Genomic DNA, 13923 nt, shown 5'->3' with positions numbered 1-13923 from the left:
TGGCAAGGTATGAGAACCCCTGGCAAGTGTAACTGTGGGGAAAGTACCATGGAAAAATGTGGTTAACCATCAATGTCTTCCAAATGGTTCATAAAAGTGGCCAAAGCTTGGCAGGAAGTTGTGAAAGAGGTTGTGTGGGGCTGAGCCGATTTGTCTCCCTTTCAATACCACTCCTTGTTTTTAATTATTGCACTTGTTGAGTGTTTGCTAAGAGGTTTGTGGGTAACACTTGTGATAGCAGTTCAGTCAAACCTTTTAAAATGTGTTTATGGAAAGTAATTTGCATAAATTATGGCATATAATGATACTCATTGTACTGGTCTTGAGTTTTAGGGTAGGCTACTTACAGTATCTGGTGCATTTTTATGAAAGAGAATGTGAGAGAAATTGGATTCAAAACTAAGATATGTTACAATTACAAACATGCACAAGTATGTTTGTGTAAAAGAGAAGGAATGAGGTGTGTGTGTGTGTGTGTGTGTCTGTAAGACAGAGAAAACAAATATAGCTGTTGATTCACCTCCGGCCCGCCCACATGTCGGCTTCAGCTCCTTTCCTCAAACTGTTCTCTATTTCGAACAGTCACAAGTAAACCAAATTTACAATTAAAACAACATTCAAACGACACATGTTGAAGATGACAATAACCAAGATTCTTAAAAAAAGGCTGCAAAGTACATTGAGCTCATTCACTTCCTCTGTTAACTTTGTGTGTGTGCTCGGGGAATAACAATGATTCCTTTGGTCCGTGGTCATAATGAAGTAAGCTCTGTATGATATCTGTCTAAAATCTTGGCTTCTTGTGTCACCCTCAACTGACATCAGCCGATCAGTCATTATTTCCCTAATCTGCAATAAAACCACAACAGTTCTGCTAATGCACGATTTAGTCAACGCAAAGTCATGAAAAATCAAAAGTGAAACTGCACTTCATAAGATGTGTCAGGCTCTGAGTGAAAGACAACTGGTTGTCAGATCACCCTGCGTGTTGTGTTTGTTCTCTGTGTGCCTAATGTAGTGTGTACAGTGTGATGCGAGGTCAGTTAGTTAAATTAGGACAGTGACGTGAGAGGTAACATGTGACTAAACAGGCGGGAAGATTCATTCGAGGAGGAGAGTTACAAAATGTGAGATCTAAATGCTACACGGCAGAAATGCTTAGGGACACTTTTGGTCTCCATCTTTTTTTTATATGAGAATTAAAAGAAGAATCAGAAACTAAAATGGCCGGGAGGTTTTGTATGCAGGCCAACAGGCAGGGCGGAAGTTGACAATGCAGTTTAAGCCGGTATGAGAGAGAGAGAAGCAGGGAGGGAGAGAGGGACTAGCCTATCATGACTCATGAAGATGATTCGGCTACAGAGAAACTAGAAAATTACATTTTCCGACAACAAAACAAAATCGAATTCTTGTTATAATACTTATAGTTTAAGTCATTTGTTTTTAAACAAGATGTGTCAAAGTGAAAGTACATCTGTGGCAACCAATGAATGGGTCTGACTCTTCGTTTCTTGGCAGGAAAGTACCGCATCACTGGGTACCGATGGTTAGTTTGTTGTTTTTGTGCGTTCTTTTGCCAAGTTTTATCCTCCTGTAAATCAGGTAAGTGATAGTTCTAACATGCGTGTTTATTTCTGTCTTTACATTTTACTTGATTTCATTATTGAACAGTATTTCAGACGGCAGTAGTTAATTTCAAGTTGTATACATTTGTTATAGGGCCGAAATATATTCCCGGGTATTCTAGGGGTTATACATTTCGTCCATATATTTAAAATGGCGTACGAAACCTATTGGTTGTCCCTCTTCCCCCCTTAATGACGTTTTTGGTTCTTATTTGATAAGTTCACATAATGTATGCATGTAGCCGCCTTTTCTGTCTCGAACCGATAAATTTGAACAATATTCGCGCATTGTTCATGGACGGCAAATTTGTGGAATGGAACCCACCTTTCCTTCGACTTCATATTCAGGATTTGAGATGTTTATTCCGAGTTATGGGACTGAAGCTCCAAACTTTGACAGCAGGTGGGTGACAAGGTAGTCGACCTCATAAATGTGCTCATATCACTAAATCGGTTAAATTTTTCATATTGAAAATTCGAAATTTTCGACAATTTTCGAATGTACTCTTGTTCTTGCATAGTTATCCTGTGCAGAGGTGCCTGGCAGCTAAATGCTAAGAAACATGTGCTTGAAAGGAACTGTGATGAGACACAAACAGCCACAAAGCTGAATCTCAGAACTATCTCTAAAATATCCGGATTAAAGCAATTCTGTAAATCGCCTTGTTATAATTTTATGATTTTTAAATGCAATTTGGGTCATTTTTGTTATCCAGGGATGTCTTGGATCAGAATCAGCCATTTTAAGAGTATGCTGAAGATACGCATTTTTTCCTTTATTTGACTTATGTTTTTAATATATTATATATACATTATTATCCCTTATAATTTAACGGCATTCTAGATTTTAAGTAATAAACTAAATGCTATGTTACACTTGCGAGTCAGAGCTACACAATAGAAGAGAAAAACAATGAGGAAATGCTAACATGCCATCAAGTGTCTGTTTTTCTTCAAACCATGATTGAGGATTTTGGATTTATACGTCGAATATAAACATTAACGAGTGCATATTTCATCTAATATAGTGTATTGCACTAATAGCTAATACAAACAAGCTAGATTTAATTTTCACCAAATATACTGCAAACTAACACAAAGTTATAAATAACAAATATAGCCTATAAATTACAACACACAACATGTTCACCCAAAGAATTATCAGTATATTATAGATTTTTGTACAATAGATTTTGTACGATTTCCAAATGTCTTTTATCTACAAAACCGGAATAAGAGGTTGACAAAAGGGCAGAAAGCCAGAAGAAATGCTCCACGTGTAAGGGTTTATGTGCCGATTTTATTTGACAGCACTTGAATATTAGGCATTCACTATAAACAAAATAAAGTAAATACGACATTAATGTTGTGAATTTTGCATTATTACCACATTTTCATTTTAACAGAGACAATCTTTTAAAATCGAGTGATTTCTAGTTCTACTGTTCTAGACTTTTCTCTCACACATACACACCCATACGCGCTGCAAGAGGACCCTACATTTTGTTTTCTTTCGTGCATTAAATATTTTGACAAAACTAATTATAGAACACAAAGAAAAAACCCTTCGTGACAATGTTTTAAACTTGAGAGATACAAAAGTAAAACTCTAACACCATAATATTTAATTACTGGATTGATAATTGAATAAAAAAATAGCAATTCAATAAACAATTAGCAGAGAAGGTGAAGAATATGTATATTTACAAATATCAAGTAGTTTTAATATACTTTAATTATACTATGATGATGTATACACATTACAAAGTTGCTCGTCTCCTTTTTCTTAAACACAAAAGTTTCCTAGTAAAAAAAAATATGAGGACGTAAACACTACTTGTCTATGTTGACAATGTTGGCTGTGCATTATATGTTTTGTGTGAATATTTCTGCTGGTTTTTGTTCATTTCTCTTCTTTCTTTTTTCACTAATCACTACCACACAAATATTTCCAAGTAATCCAGGACATTCAATAAGACTACCTCCAGACATAGAACAATCTAGTTTTTACTTGAAATGGTTAGCCTACTTGATAAGATTCCTGAGAGAAATTACATTTTGCTATTTGGATAACTGTTTCCATGAGCATTGGAGATTCAGATACAATACAACAAGCAGTTTAAAAGGAAAATAGTAAATATAAAATAAGTGCAACCTACCTTTGCTGATGGTTTCATTTTCTTTAATGTATTATAAGGGCAGAAAAAACAAACTGACCAAATCAAAACTTTTATTTCATGTTCTATTTTTTTGTGGCGGCTCCTTCACACTCTGACGGTTTGACCTGTGGGCCAAAATTGCATCTGTCTGCCATTTCTTTTGAAATATGTGCACAGTGCTTGTGTTCTGTTATCATACTGTAACTACATGGAAAATAATGTAAACTCCAAGATAACATGTGCAAATCTGATCACAGTATATATTTTTGAACGGTAACTTACATGTTATCATAACAGCACTTTCACTCTGAGTGATGTTGTAAACATGAAAGCCCTCATATCATATTATGTAAATGATGTGGGGACTAAACTAACTGATCCAACAGTTTCATGTATGGCGACTAGCGTTATAATTCAACATGGATAGCGATCACAGAAATTCGGCGTCTGTGACTACCATTTTAGCATAATTTCTTGAGTTTTATGTATCTTAAACAAATGTGTATCTGGTGGGCTACTGCTTTCCCTCTGTGATGTTTAGATTGTTTTGATGCCTGCCACCTTGTCCTGCTGTTTAAAATAAATCACCCATCTGCCTGCATTATAACGGCGCGAGCTCCCTCCCTCCTTCCGCCTCATCACATTTATTTTCTACCACGAAATAATATAACGTTATTCCTTTTACGAAATATGCATCAAATATTTGATGCATATTATATTTGATGCATATTAGAGTTTAGCTAAAAACTACATCTTCAAAGTATGTCGAGCGTGCTACCTGTAGCGAAATACAACACAGAGAAATAAAAACTCTTCAAAACAAGTTCCTCGTTCGTCGGACTCCGCCTTTTCATAAGTCATATTCAATATTCGTATATGCCCAACAAAATACATGAAAAACTAAGACACCCCAAGTAAAAGCCTAATGTTTTACAACAATCGTTAATTTTCGGCGTTTGTTATATTTTAGTTTATGGCTGATAGTCACACGTGACGCTGACGTAGGCCAGCTCCTCCTGTAGGGGAATCCCCACAAACGCGTGGAGTTTGCGTTTCTGTTTTTAGGCAGGGAAATTAACTTTTCAGTCGTGTTTTGGTCGGTGTACGGGTAACGTTAACTTAAAAATATCGCGGCAGGAATCGTACAGAAGCAACAAGACAATCGTCTGGGGAGAGGAGGAGAGTAAATTAGTTTACAGTAAGGTAAACGGAAAACACTTAGTTTATGTTAATTCGTAATTGTTAAAGGCGAAAATAGCGTTTGCTTCGCTTCGATGCAGTTTAGTTTGTGTAACGTTATTTAAGTTAATATTTGTAGTACAGCAGTATTTAATGTCTGCAATACTGGCATTTAACGGCCTGATGGTACCAGCAAAGAAAATGCATGTTAAAACTATTCACATTGTTATATTTTAAGTGTAAAGCTAATGAATTAAAAGGAGCGGCCTGTGCATTAACGTAAACGTTCTTGGAACGTCAGCTTCCGCGGAGCAAGTTTGCTGGCTAGCTAGCTGTGGAAATGTTTGAATTTTAACGTTTTTATTTTAAGATGTTATTGTGTATTAGACGTCTGTCTTTAAAATAAGCTGTAAACAAGAATATTTGTTCACGTTATCTGAACTAACACGTATGGTTAGCCAATAAACTAAATTAGCTTGCTAACAAGCTAGCCAAGCGGTAAAATCGCGAGTTTACTTAACGAAATGTTTAATCGAGTTGACATTAACGTTACATGCATACCGTTGGGCCTCTTGATAATTGATAAACGTGGGTTTAGTTATTTAGTCGGTTAATAAATTGCGCGGCCAACGTTACATCAGTCGAAACAAATTGCCATCAAAATTGAGGCGTCCATCGTAATACCGTATTTTCTTCTCTTGTGTTTAGCTGACTAAAGTTTTGTTTCTTGTTTGTAATCGTACGAACTCGAAAGGCCATGGCGGAAAATACGGAAAGCCAAGATTTTGCTGAGCTCTGGACCCAGAACCTCATGTAAGTTTACATCACCTGCTCAGGACGCTTATCACCTCTCATTTGTCCTGAAATCGATCATGTCCTCGGTCTTATATGGATGGAGGCAGTTTTCTGCCAGGTTCCTGTCACCACTGTACACCCTGTGGGAATGGATTTTTAAAGGATATTTGCCATTTATTTATTTTTGTTTGTTTGGATAAGGCCCACATCTATTGAAATTTCATTGCACATCAGTACTCCGATGTGCACGTTGTGTGTAAGGTTCAGATGTTGAGCGTCCTCTCTTTCCTTTCCTAATTTGTCACAGGTCAGAAGCTATCCAAAGGCCAGAATCTGTTTTTTGGGATACATCTATGAACTGTGATGAGGTATCGTGTCATATGCACACAACGAAACACATACTCCATGCTTTTATTGTAACAAATATTTTGTAATATGTTTGTCTTGTGTTTCTGGAAGCTGTACCTAACGAGCTCATTCGATCGAAATATTTTCGATAACGTGCCGACAGAACAACCTCAGCCGTCCACCTCCCCACCAACCTCCACTGTCCCGGTATCCACCGACTATCCTGGGGAGCATGGTTTCAGGCTGGCGTTCCCACAATCAGGCACTGCCAAATCGGTCACCTGCACAGTGAGTATAAAAAACCATGCAGTCTCACATTCTCACACATACTCATACAGACACTCAAGCAATCATACACATAGTACTGTTATTAAGAACTAAAATTTCATTTGAATGTGTTTGATCACTGCCATTATACATCAGTCTCACATTATACAGACATCACAGAAAAATGGTTTCTTTGTGCAAAAAAGTATTTTGTCTCTTTGCTGTTCAAATTCTGGTCTGATTTTAGACTAAAGATATAATCAGCAATAATATATCTGGAAATGACTGTAGGTGTATATATACACTCAAACGAATATGTATATAGGAGAAAAAGAGAGATGAAGTTGCCCGAATATGGGCATTAATGGTGTACCTGAGAATGTTAATCCTTTCTGCTGGGCGCTGAATCGGAATGTTGCCAGGATACCACAAGACTTCATTCATTCTCCTTCATCCACCTCTGCATTTGTGCCTCTTCTGAGTAATACTTCAGATATCCCATCTATTGTACGGTCACAACTCCAGTTCAAGAGAACTGTTGGAGTCATTCGGCTTGCCCATCTAACATTTGAAACGAATATGAAATTGAATTTACCAGTTTCGTAAAGCTTCGACATGAAGACATGAATGGACATGTTCTGATATGAAGCGCTAAAACGTTTTCCGGCAACGACAAGGTTAAAAAAGTGCCGCCCCGCCGTCACCAACCCCCCACTAATTCCTTTTTCTTCTCCTGTTGCGCTTTGTTTTAGAAATTTTAAAACTTCACCTTTTCGGCGAAACATTTAGCTAATAATCTTTGACATGGATTCAAACTATATAGTTACAAGTGGCAAACAGAAACCTCAGTTTATTCGTTTGGAAAAGTTGTGAAAGTGTCATTGGCTTAGGTCATTTTTATGTTGGATACTTAAACAGTTTAACACTCTTGTGACTATTAAGATATATGTGGAAGAAGGCGTTGCTCTAACCTTTATCCGTAGCTTTTTTAAACATAATAATGAGTCATATAACTGGCTTTGCAAGTGTCTATATTTAGCAGATGTAACAGTAGATCCGTTATATTTATTGGAGCTTTTGCTGAAATATGTAATGCAGGAATTTCTTAAATCCCAGTGTTTCTCTTTGTACATTTATTTATTGTTTTTTCTTGAACAGCTAGATTTTTATTATCAAGCCGGTATCTGTGGAGTTGGAGCATGTCTGAACTTGTCCTCGTAGAGGTGTGGGGGATGGGTGTGTCCGGTTGTACTAAAGCAAAGAGTGCAGTCTGTGGGACGTTTAGCATCCAAAAAATTTCATCCCGGCCATTGGAGGGAGAAGTGGGTCCTATAACAAGACTTCAGAGGTTTAGATCAGAACGTATAGTTTAAGAATTGTTATAGTGAAAGTCTAACTGATGTCATTCAGATCCTGTGAGAAACAGCTTGACAGGATATGACCCACAGGGTAAGACAGATTTTAAAAAATCAAAAGAAATAAACAATCTCAAATGTAAGTACAGTTTTTTAAATAATGTGTTTCCAAATTTTGTTGAATTTTGCATAGCTTATGTTGATACTTGCTAATCTTTATTGAATTTAATATTGCCTGTTTAACGAATTAGTTTTTGCTTAGACAAAGGCAAATATTGTTCTTAATATTTTGTGTGTTTAATTTTTTGCATAAATACTTGTGTTAAGTATTTCCAGGTCAGGACAATATGCATTTTTGTACATCCCTGTTGGCTTTAATTTCAGAAAACAATTCAATCATGACTAGTCTGTTTTGAAGTATATTGATGAAGTTTGGGAATTTGTTACATATCTGTAAGTAAAGATTAAAGTCAAAAATATTGTTTCACGCTGAAGAACAACTGGCTGGATGTACAAGACCTGTCCACTTTATGTCGGGGGTCCTGATCACCCTGTTAGGATTTTTTTTACACTTGGTTTGATGCGTTAACCCACTTATTATATAACTACTTTCTCATTGAGTAAACAATTGGAAATGAAATATTGATTTACACTTTAGCTCATTGGTAACAAATTCACACCTGGCATGAGAAGAGTTGGAGGTGTGACGCCTTGATTAAACATAGAAGTGGCACCGGTTAAGATGACTTGAAGTTATTAAATCATCTCAGGTGCATTGCTAGATAATGGAAGCAGAGGAGGGCAGCAGGTTGTAGCCTTTAAAAAAGGCTGACATCTATAGGATTATGTTTGTATTGCATCAAATTAGTCATTTTTGACCAGAATTGTACATGTTTAAAGTGGCCGTAGTTTCTGCTCATCTCATGTTAATCTTTAGTACTTACAGAATAGTATCGTACCCTTCAAATATCAATAGTCTTTAGTTTGATCACATTTATAAAAGACAGATACATCTGTACGATTATTTCCAAAAACATACGACGCATGCGGGGGGGAGGGGTAGGCGGAACTAAAGCAAGTGCATACCCATTGCCTACTAGTGATGGGAAGTTCGAGCCATTTTTGTGATTCTGATGTTTAGATCTCGTTCAGCAAAATGAACAAGCCTTTTTTCGAGTCATTTTGTTCATCTTAAATTAATGTTGCATGTTAATAGCCAAATTACCCCATAACTTTTATTTATGCTAATTTTGATCAGATTTATAATAAGAAATAACTTGTATTGCAGTTAGGGACAAGTTATGAGAAACAGTCATTTAATTATTTCCTGACAGCCATATAAGCTCTGCAATCTGTACAAGAAACAAAAATGAATATAGCTCAACTCTTAATGCCCGAGTCATTCGTTATTTTGCCCATATAGGCTACATTTACAGAAAACATAAATGATTAGTTCACCTACCGATTCCACGGGTCCGAGTCGTTCGTTCTTCTGTCACGTGACAACCCCATAGGCAGGGGCACGTTCATGCTCAAACCGGTGCGCAACGTTTTGCTATGATTTCCGGGTTGAACGACACGTTTCCTGGAAACGTTGTGCAACAGGGGCTGCGTCCGAAATCGCATACTTCCATACAATATAGTAGGCGAAAATGAATATGAGTCATGGATAGTATGTCCGAAACCTTGTAGGCGAGAAATACCCAGATGGTCTACTACTGCCGAGATTCGTAAGTGTGGATCGGATGGACACTTATCTATCCCATGATGCCACGGGAGCTGAGCAACGGTCAAATTTAAAAAGTAAATCAAATAAATATAGTGGAAAACTTTAAGGCGGACGTCCGTTTTTAATGTAAGTGCCAATAAATTAATTTCTCGTGACTAAATTATGTTTTTATCAACGTTCACGTATAGGGTGTTGTTAATGCGTCATAGGTCAAAGAGCATATGGGTTACATGACCATAAAACATGGCAGACGCAGTATGTCAGAAATGTACTTCCATGTAATGTGTCACTCATACTATAGAATGTACTATTTTAACGGCCGATAGGTAGGTACTTATTCAGATTCGGTACGTACTGTCACAGTATGCGATTTCGGACACAGCCAGGGTTTTAGATACGTTTTCTCTTGTTTGGTGGGTGTGTCAAAAATGTCAGCCCAATCAGTAGCAACATGTTTATAACCCACGCGGGATATTAAAGAGATAATTCACACAATGGGTCCAAGTAAGTCGTTTTCAAATGTGTTTGCTGCAGCTCGGTATACGCAACAATTGAAGATATTAGAAGACATGTATTCTGCAGTATTAAAGACGTATTTATACCGATTTCATCAGGCTCTGAAAATTTTTCAAAAAGAACACAAAGAAAGGCCTTCTCAGCTGCCATAGTTGCAACTCTTGCGTCATCACAACAGGGTGGTCAATCGCACCACCGTTTCTGTTTAAAAAAGGTTTTGCAACGATTTGTCGGGGCTGAACGCAGCCCAGACTATGCAGACTGTACCGGAAACAGAAATGATTAATCTCCCGAGTCTTCGGGTTTGAGTCGTTCGTTCTTTTGTCACGTGATATGACAGATGCGTGTATAATGTATTACATACAAAAATTACTTATTTCCTGACATTCCTTACAAATATTCATGTAGTTAGTTTTTAACTCTGCTTTCGATGCATTTCTGTAATATTGTGTATTTATAATTCATTAACAATTTTGAGTCACTCAGGTATGTAAAGGTTATCAGGTTGTTTTTTCAACTAAAAAGTTTCATGCAGTTAGCAAAGTATATAATAATAGGCTAATGATATAATTTAAATGTGCAATTATTTAATAATAGAGGTCACTTTTGTCATATATGCATTAGACATAAACACTGACTGTACTAGTGTTGCTTATTGTTTATATTGTGCCAGCACAGTTCTTATGCAAAAGAGTTTTATTACGATAAATTAAAAACGCACGCAGAAATCCACCAGAAACATTTATTAATATACTGAAAGAAAAAAGAACAGAACGGTACGTTTTAGAGAAGATGTTTATTGCACATATCTTTTGATCATTTTATAATATTTCCTACCTATAATACAACATATAACACGTACAACATGCATCACTGAGACACTGACTGATGATCCGGAAAACGGTCACGTAACGTTAAAGACTCAGACCCGATGACTTGGGAGAAGAACTAATCATTTCTCTTTCCGGTGTAAAAGAACGAAAGGACTCGGACCCGATGACTCGAGAGACTGTACTAATAATTTCTGTTTCTGGTACAATGTTGCACATGCTCAGTCAACACAAAATTAACTAATCACTCTCTGAGACAACTCGTTACCCCTGAGTCACGTTTAAGATTCGTTCGAAAAGAAGGAATCGTTCATGAACGACCCATCACTATTGCCTACAAAACACAGACATCAGTTTCACTTACTGCGTGCGGTTCATGTCTGGCATCATTTAGCGCTGGGACAGCTCCATCTATCAGTTTCAAACGATCTACAAATCCAGCATTATATCCACCGTTTTTATAACATTCTTCACCCAAAAGCAGTGAACAAACAAACACAGCTGAACTTCGTCAACACAGTGCTCTCTCCTGCACAAGTGAAAGTGACGTGTGCGCATGCTCCTTCTCCCGCTCTCCTTGGTTGATGCGTGCTTTTCCGGGAGAATTGTCCAATAAGGGACTAAGAAAAGTTGTTACAAAACGGATTTTCATGTTTGAAAAAAACTTTCCGAAACCTATACGAAAGCTGGGAGAGTGTATAGAGCACAAAAATACCACGTCATACGTCCACCTCGTTTTTTGACAAGTTGACCATGTTAAGGATGAGAAGCCAGCATGTTTAACATTGTAAATAAGTCAGAATGCATGAAACACCGTTGCATCCCCCCTTTAAAGCAGCTTTTCTTTTTCTCTTTTCTTCCCCTTTATATCTGAGTGCAGTACTCTTCAGAACTGAATAAGCTCTTTTGTCAACTGGCGAAGACGTGTCCGGTTCAGATGGTGGTGAACACTGCCCCTCCCCAGGGCTCAGTGCTCAGAGCCATTGCCATATACAAGAAGTCAGAGCATGTGGCTGAGGTGGTTCGCCGATGCCCCCACCATGAGAGGACCCCTGACACTGATGGTATGAATACACACAACATCTATCTCTCACCTGTCTCATTCATGTTGTTATTAAATTAAGTTCTAAAAGTCAGTAACAAGTCTGTTTGCGCTCTGATCAGTATTGGCTCCCCCTGCCCACCTCATCCGAGTGGAAGGAAACATGCGCGCTGTTTACAATCAAGATGATGTCGCCTACAGGCACAGTGTTATGGTGCCATATGAACCTCCACAGGTCAGTCTCAATGTTTTGAGCTCTTAGAAGTGAGTGGATTAATAAGAAAAATGTATAGAAGAAACTTTTGTTAAAAAAAATGTTTCACTCTCGTGTCAATAGGTCTATGTAATTGTTGTGTATGTAACTTAATGTTAATGTTTTTCTGTCTTCTGCTTGGTTTGTGCAGTTGGGTGCAGAGTGTACTACCATTCTTTACAATTTTATGTGTAACAGCAGCTGCATGGGGGGCATGAACCGCCGACCCATCCTCACTATTATCACGTTGGAGACCCATGAGTAAGTCGTGCACGTTTGAGCCCTATTTTAGCGTGTTTGGCTGTTTCAGTTTGTATGGCGTGGATCATCAAATGTGCGTTTATTCTTGACCCACAGCGGGCAATTACTGGGTCGTCGGTCTTTCGAGGTGCGTGTGTGTGCGTGTCCAGGCAGAGACAGAAAAACCGAAGAGGGCAACTTAAGGAAAGAACAGGAAGCCAAAACCTCAGACAAGACGCCTTCTACGACCAAACGCAGTAAGTGTTCACGCGTGTGCTTGCTCGCTGTGGTTTTCTTGTGCATGCGTGGGTTTAGTGTTTTTCATAATACCTTTACGGCTGATTTTACAGTAATACCTGTTGTTCTGAACTTTCTGCAGGCTTTAAAGAATCATCCTCATCAAATCCTCGAGCTGAGAGCAGCAAGAAGGCTAAACTGAGTAACAGCAGTGATGAGGAGATCTTTACGCTGCATGTGAGCTTACATATGCAATAAGACACTGAAAAATTCTTAAAATTGTGTTTATTTCTAAATGCAACTTTTCACTTGTTAAGCTTTTAATTGAATTTGTAGTGAGAAAGAATTTTATTAAATGACCAAAAAACAAAATATCGAAAGTAGTCACAGACACGGATGTGCTTGCATGAATCAGACTGTTCTTCTTGTTCATGCAGGTGCGAGGTAAAGAGAGATATGAGATGCTGAAAAAAATAAACGACAGTTTGGAACTGAGCGACGTGGTGCCTCCATCCGATGTTGACAAGTACCGCCAAAAATTGTGAGTGTTAATATTACACATCTAACTTTTCAGTTTCAACAAGATTTAACAAGGTTTTGACAGAGTAAAAACTGCCATAGCATCACTATTCAACAAACGGTCTGACAACTTGACAAATTTTGCATGAACTATATTCTTTCATTTTTACAGGGTTTCTAAAAGCAAGAAAGAAAAAGATGGTCAGACTCCTGAGCCAAAGCGTGGTAAAAAACTGATGGTGAAAGAAGAGAAGAGTGACTCGGATTAAGATGGAGAGAGAGAGCGAGAGAGAGAGAGAGAGACAGACACAGAAAAATAATTTTGCTTTTGTTCTGGTTTTCTTTGCCTTTGTTTTTCCATAAATGACTGTTTCACAAGTTTGTGTCCTGTATTGTAGAAGACCTCTACATGTCCTACATGCCATTGATCATCTTGTTTATTTACTGGGACGTTTAAGAAAAGAAATCAGCGTAAGCATGAGGTTAGGAACAGCTGGTTGTGTGTAGTGTTAAATTGGCTCTGGAGGAGCAATATTGACTCATGGACTTGCAGGCCATATTCTCTCTTTGGCACTGCTGTAAGACAAACAGTACTGTCTACTGTATGTACTCAGCTAGATGGGCTTTATCCTGTTGTTGGTCAGTGCAGGTCACTTACCCTCAAATGGGCGGTTTCCTGGTAAGGGATTAGATTAAAATAATGCAATGTACTCTTGCATTTCATTGAAAATATTCCATATTGAACTGTTTATATGGCAAGAAAAGCAAAAGAAATGGAAAAAAATTACTGCACTCCATCCTTTTCAAGTTCATATTCACTGCAATGTGC

At 37.8% G+C, this 13923-nt stretch overlaps 1 protein-coding gene across 5 annotated transcripts; it reads left to right on the top strand.

The window, feature by feature from the left end:
* Positions 1–4791: 4791 nt before the first annotated feature.
* On the top strand, positions 4792–13401 carry tp53 (tumor protein p53). Of its 5 annotated transcripts, none has more exons than XM_057322415.1 (11): positions 4792–4982; positions 5718–5776; positions 6066–6126; positions 6218–6394; positions 11684–11867; positions 11968–12080; positions 12250–12359; positions 12456–12595; positions 12718–12812; positions 13013–13116; positions 13267–13401. In XM_057322415.1, the coding sequence occupies exons 2-11, from the start codon at positions 5721–5723 to the stop codon at positions 13361–13363; spliced, it is 1137 nt and encodes a 378-aa protein (XP_057178398.1). In that variant the 5' UTR covers positions 4792–4982; positions 5718–5720; the 3' UTR covers positions 13364–13401. The 5 variants fall into 5 exon arrangements, with proteins under 5 accessions (XP_057178398.1, XP_057178389.1, XP_057178385.1 ...); XM_057322406.1 differs by having other exon boundaries at positions 5672–5776; XM_057322402.1 differs by having other exon boundaries at positions 4793–4987.
* The last annotated feature ends 522 nt before the right edge of the window (positions 13402–13923 follow it).

Source organism: Triplophysa rosa, linkage group LG2 (assembly GCF_024868665.1).
Source record: "Triplophysa rosa linkage group LG2, Trosa_1v2, whole genome shotgun sequence".
NCBI lineage: Eukaryota > Metazoa > Chordata > Actinopteri > Cypriniformes > Nemacheilidae > Triplophysa > Triplophysa rosa.
Note: the sequence above shows the minus strand (reverse complement) of the source record. Positions and strands in the feature narration are given on the sequence as shown.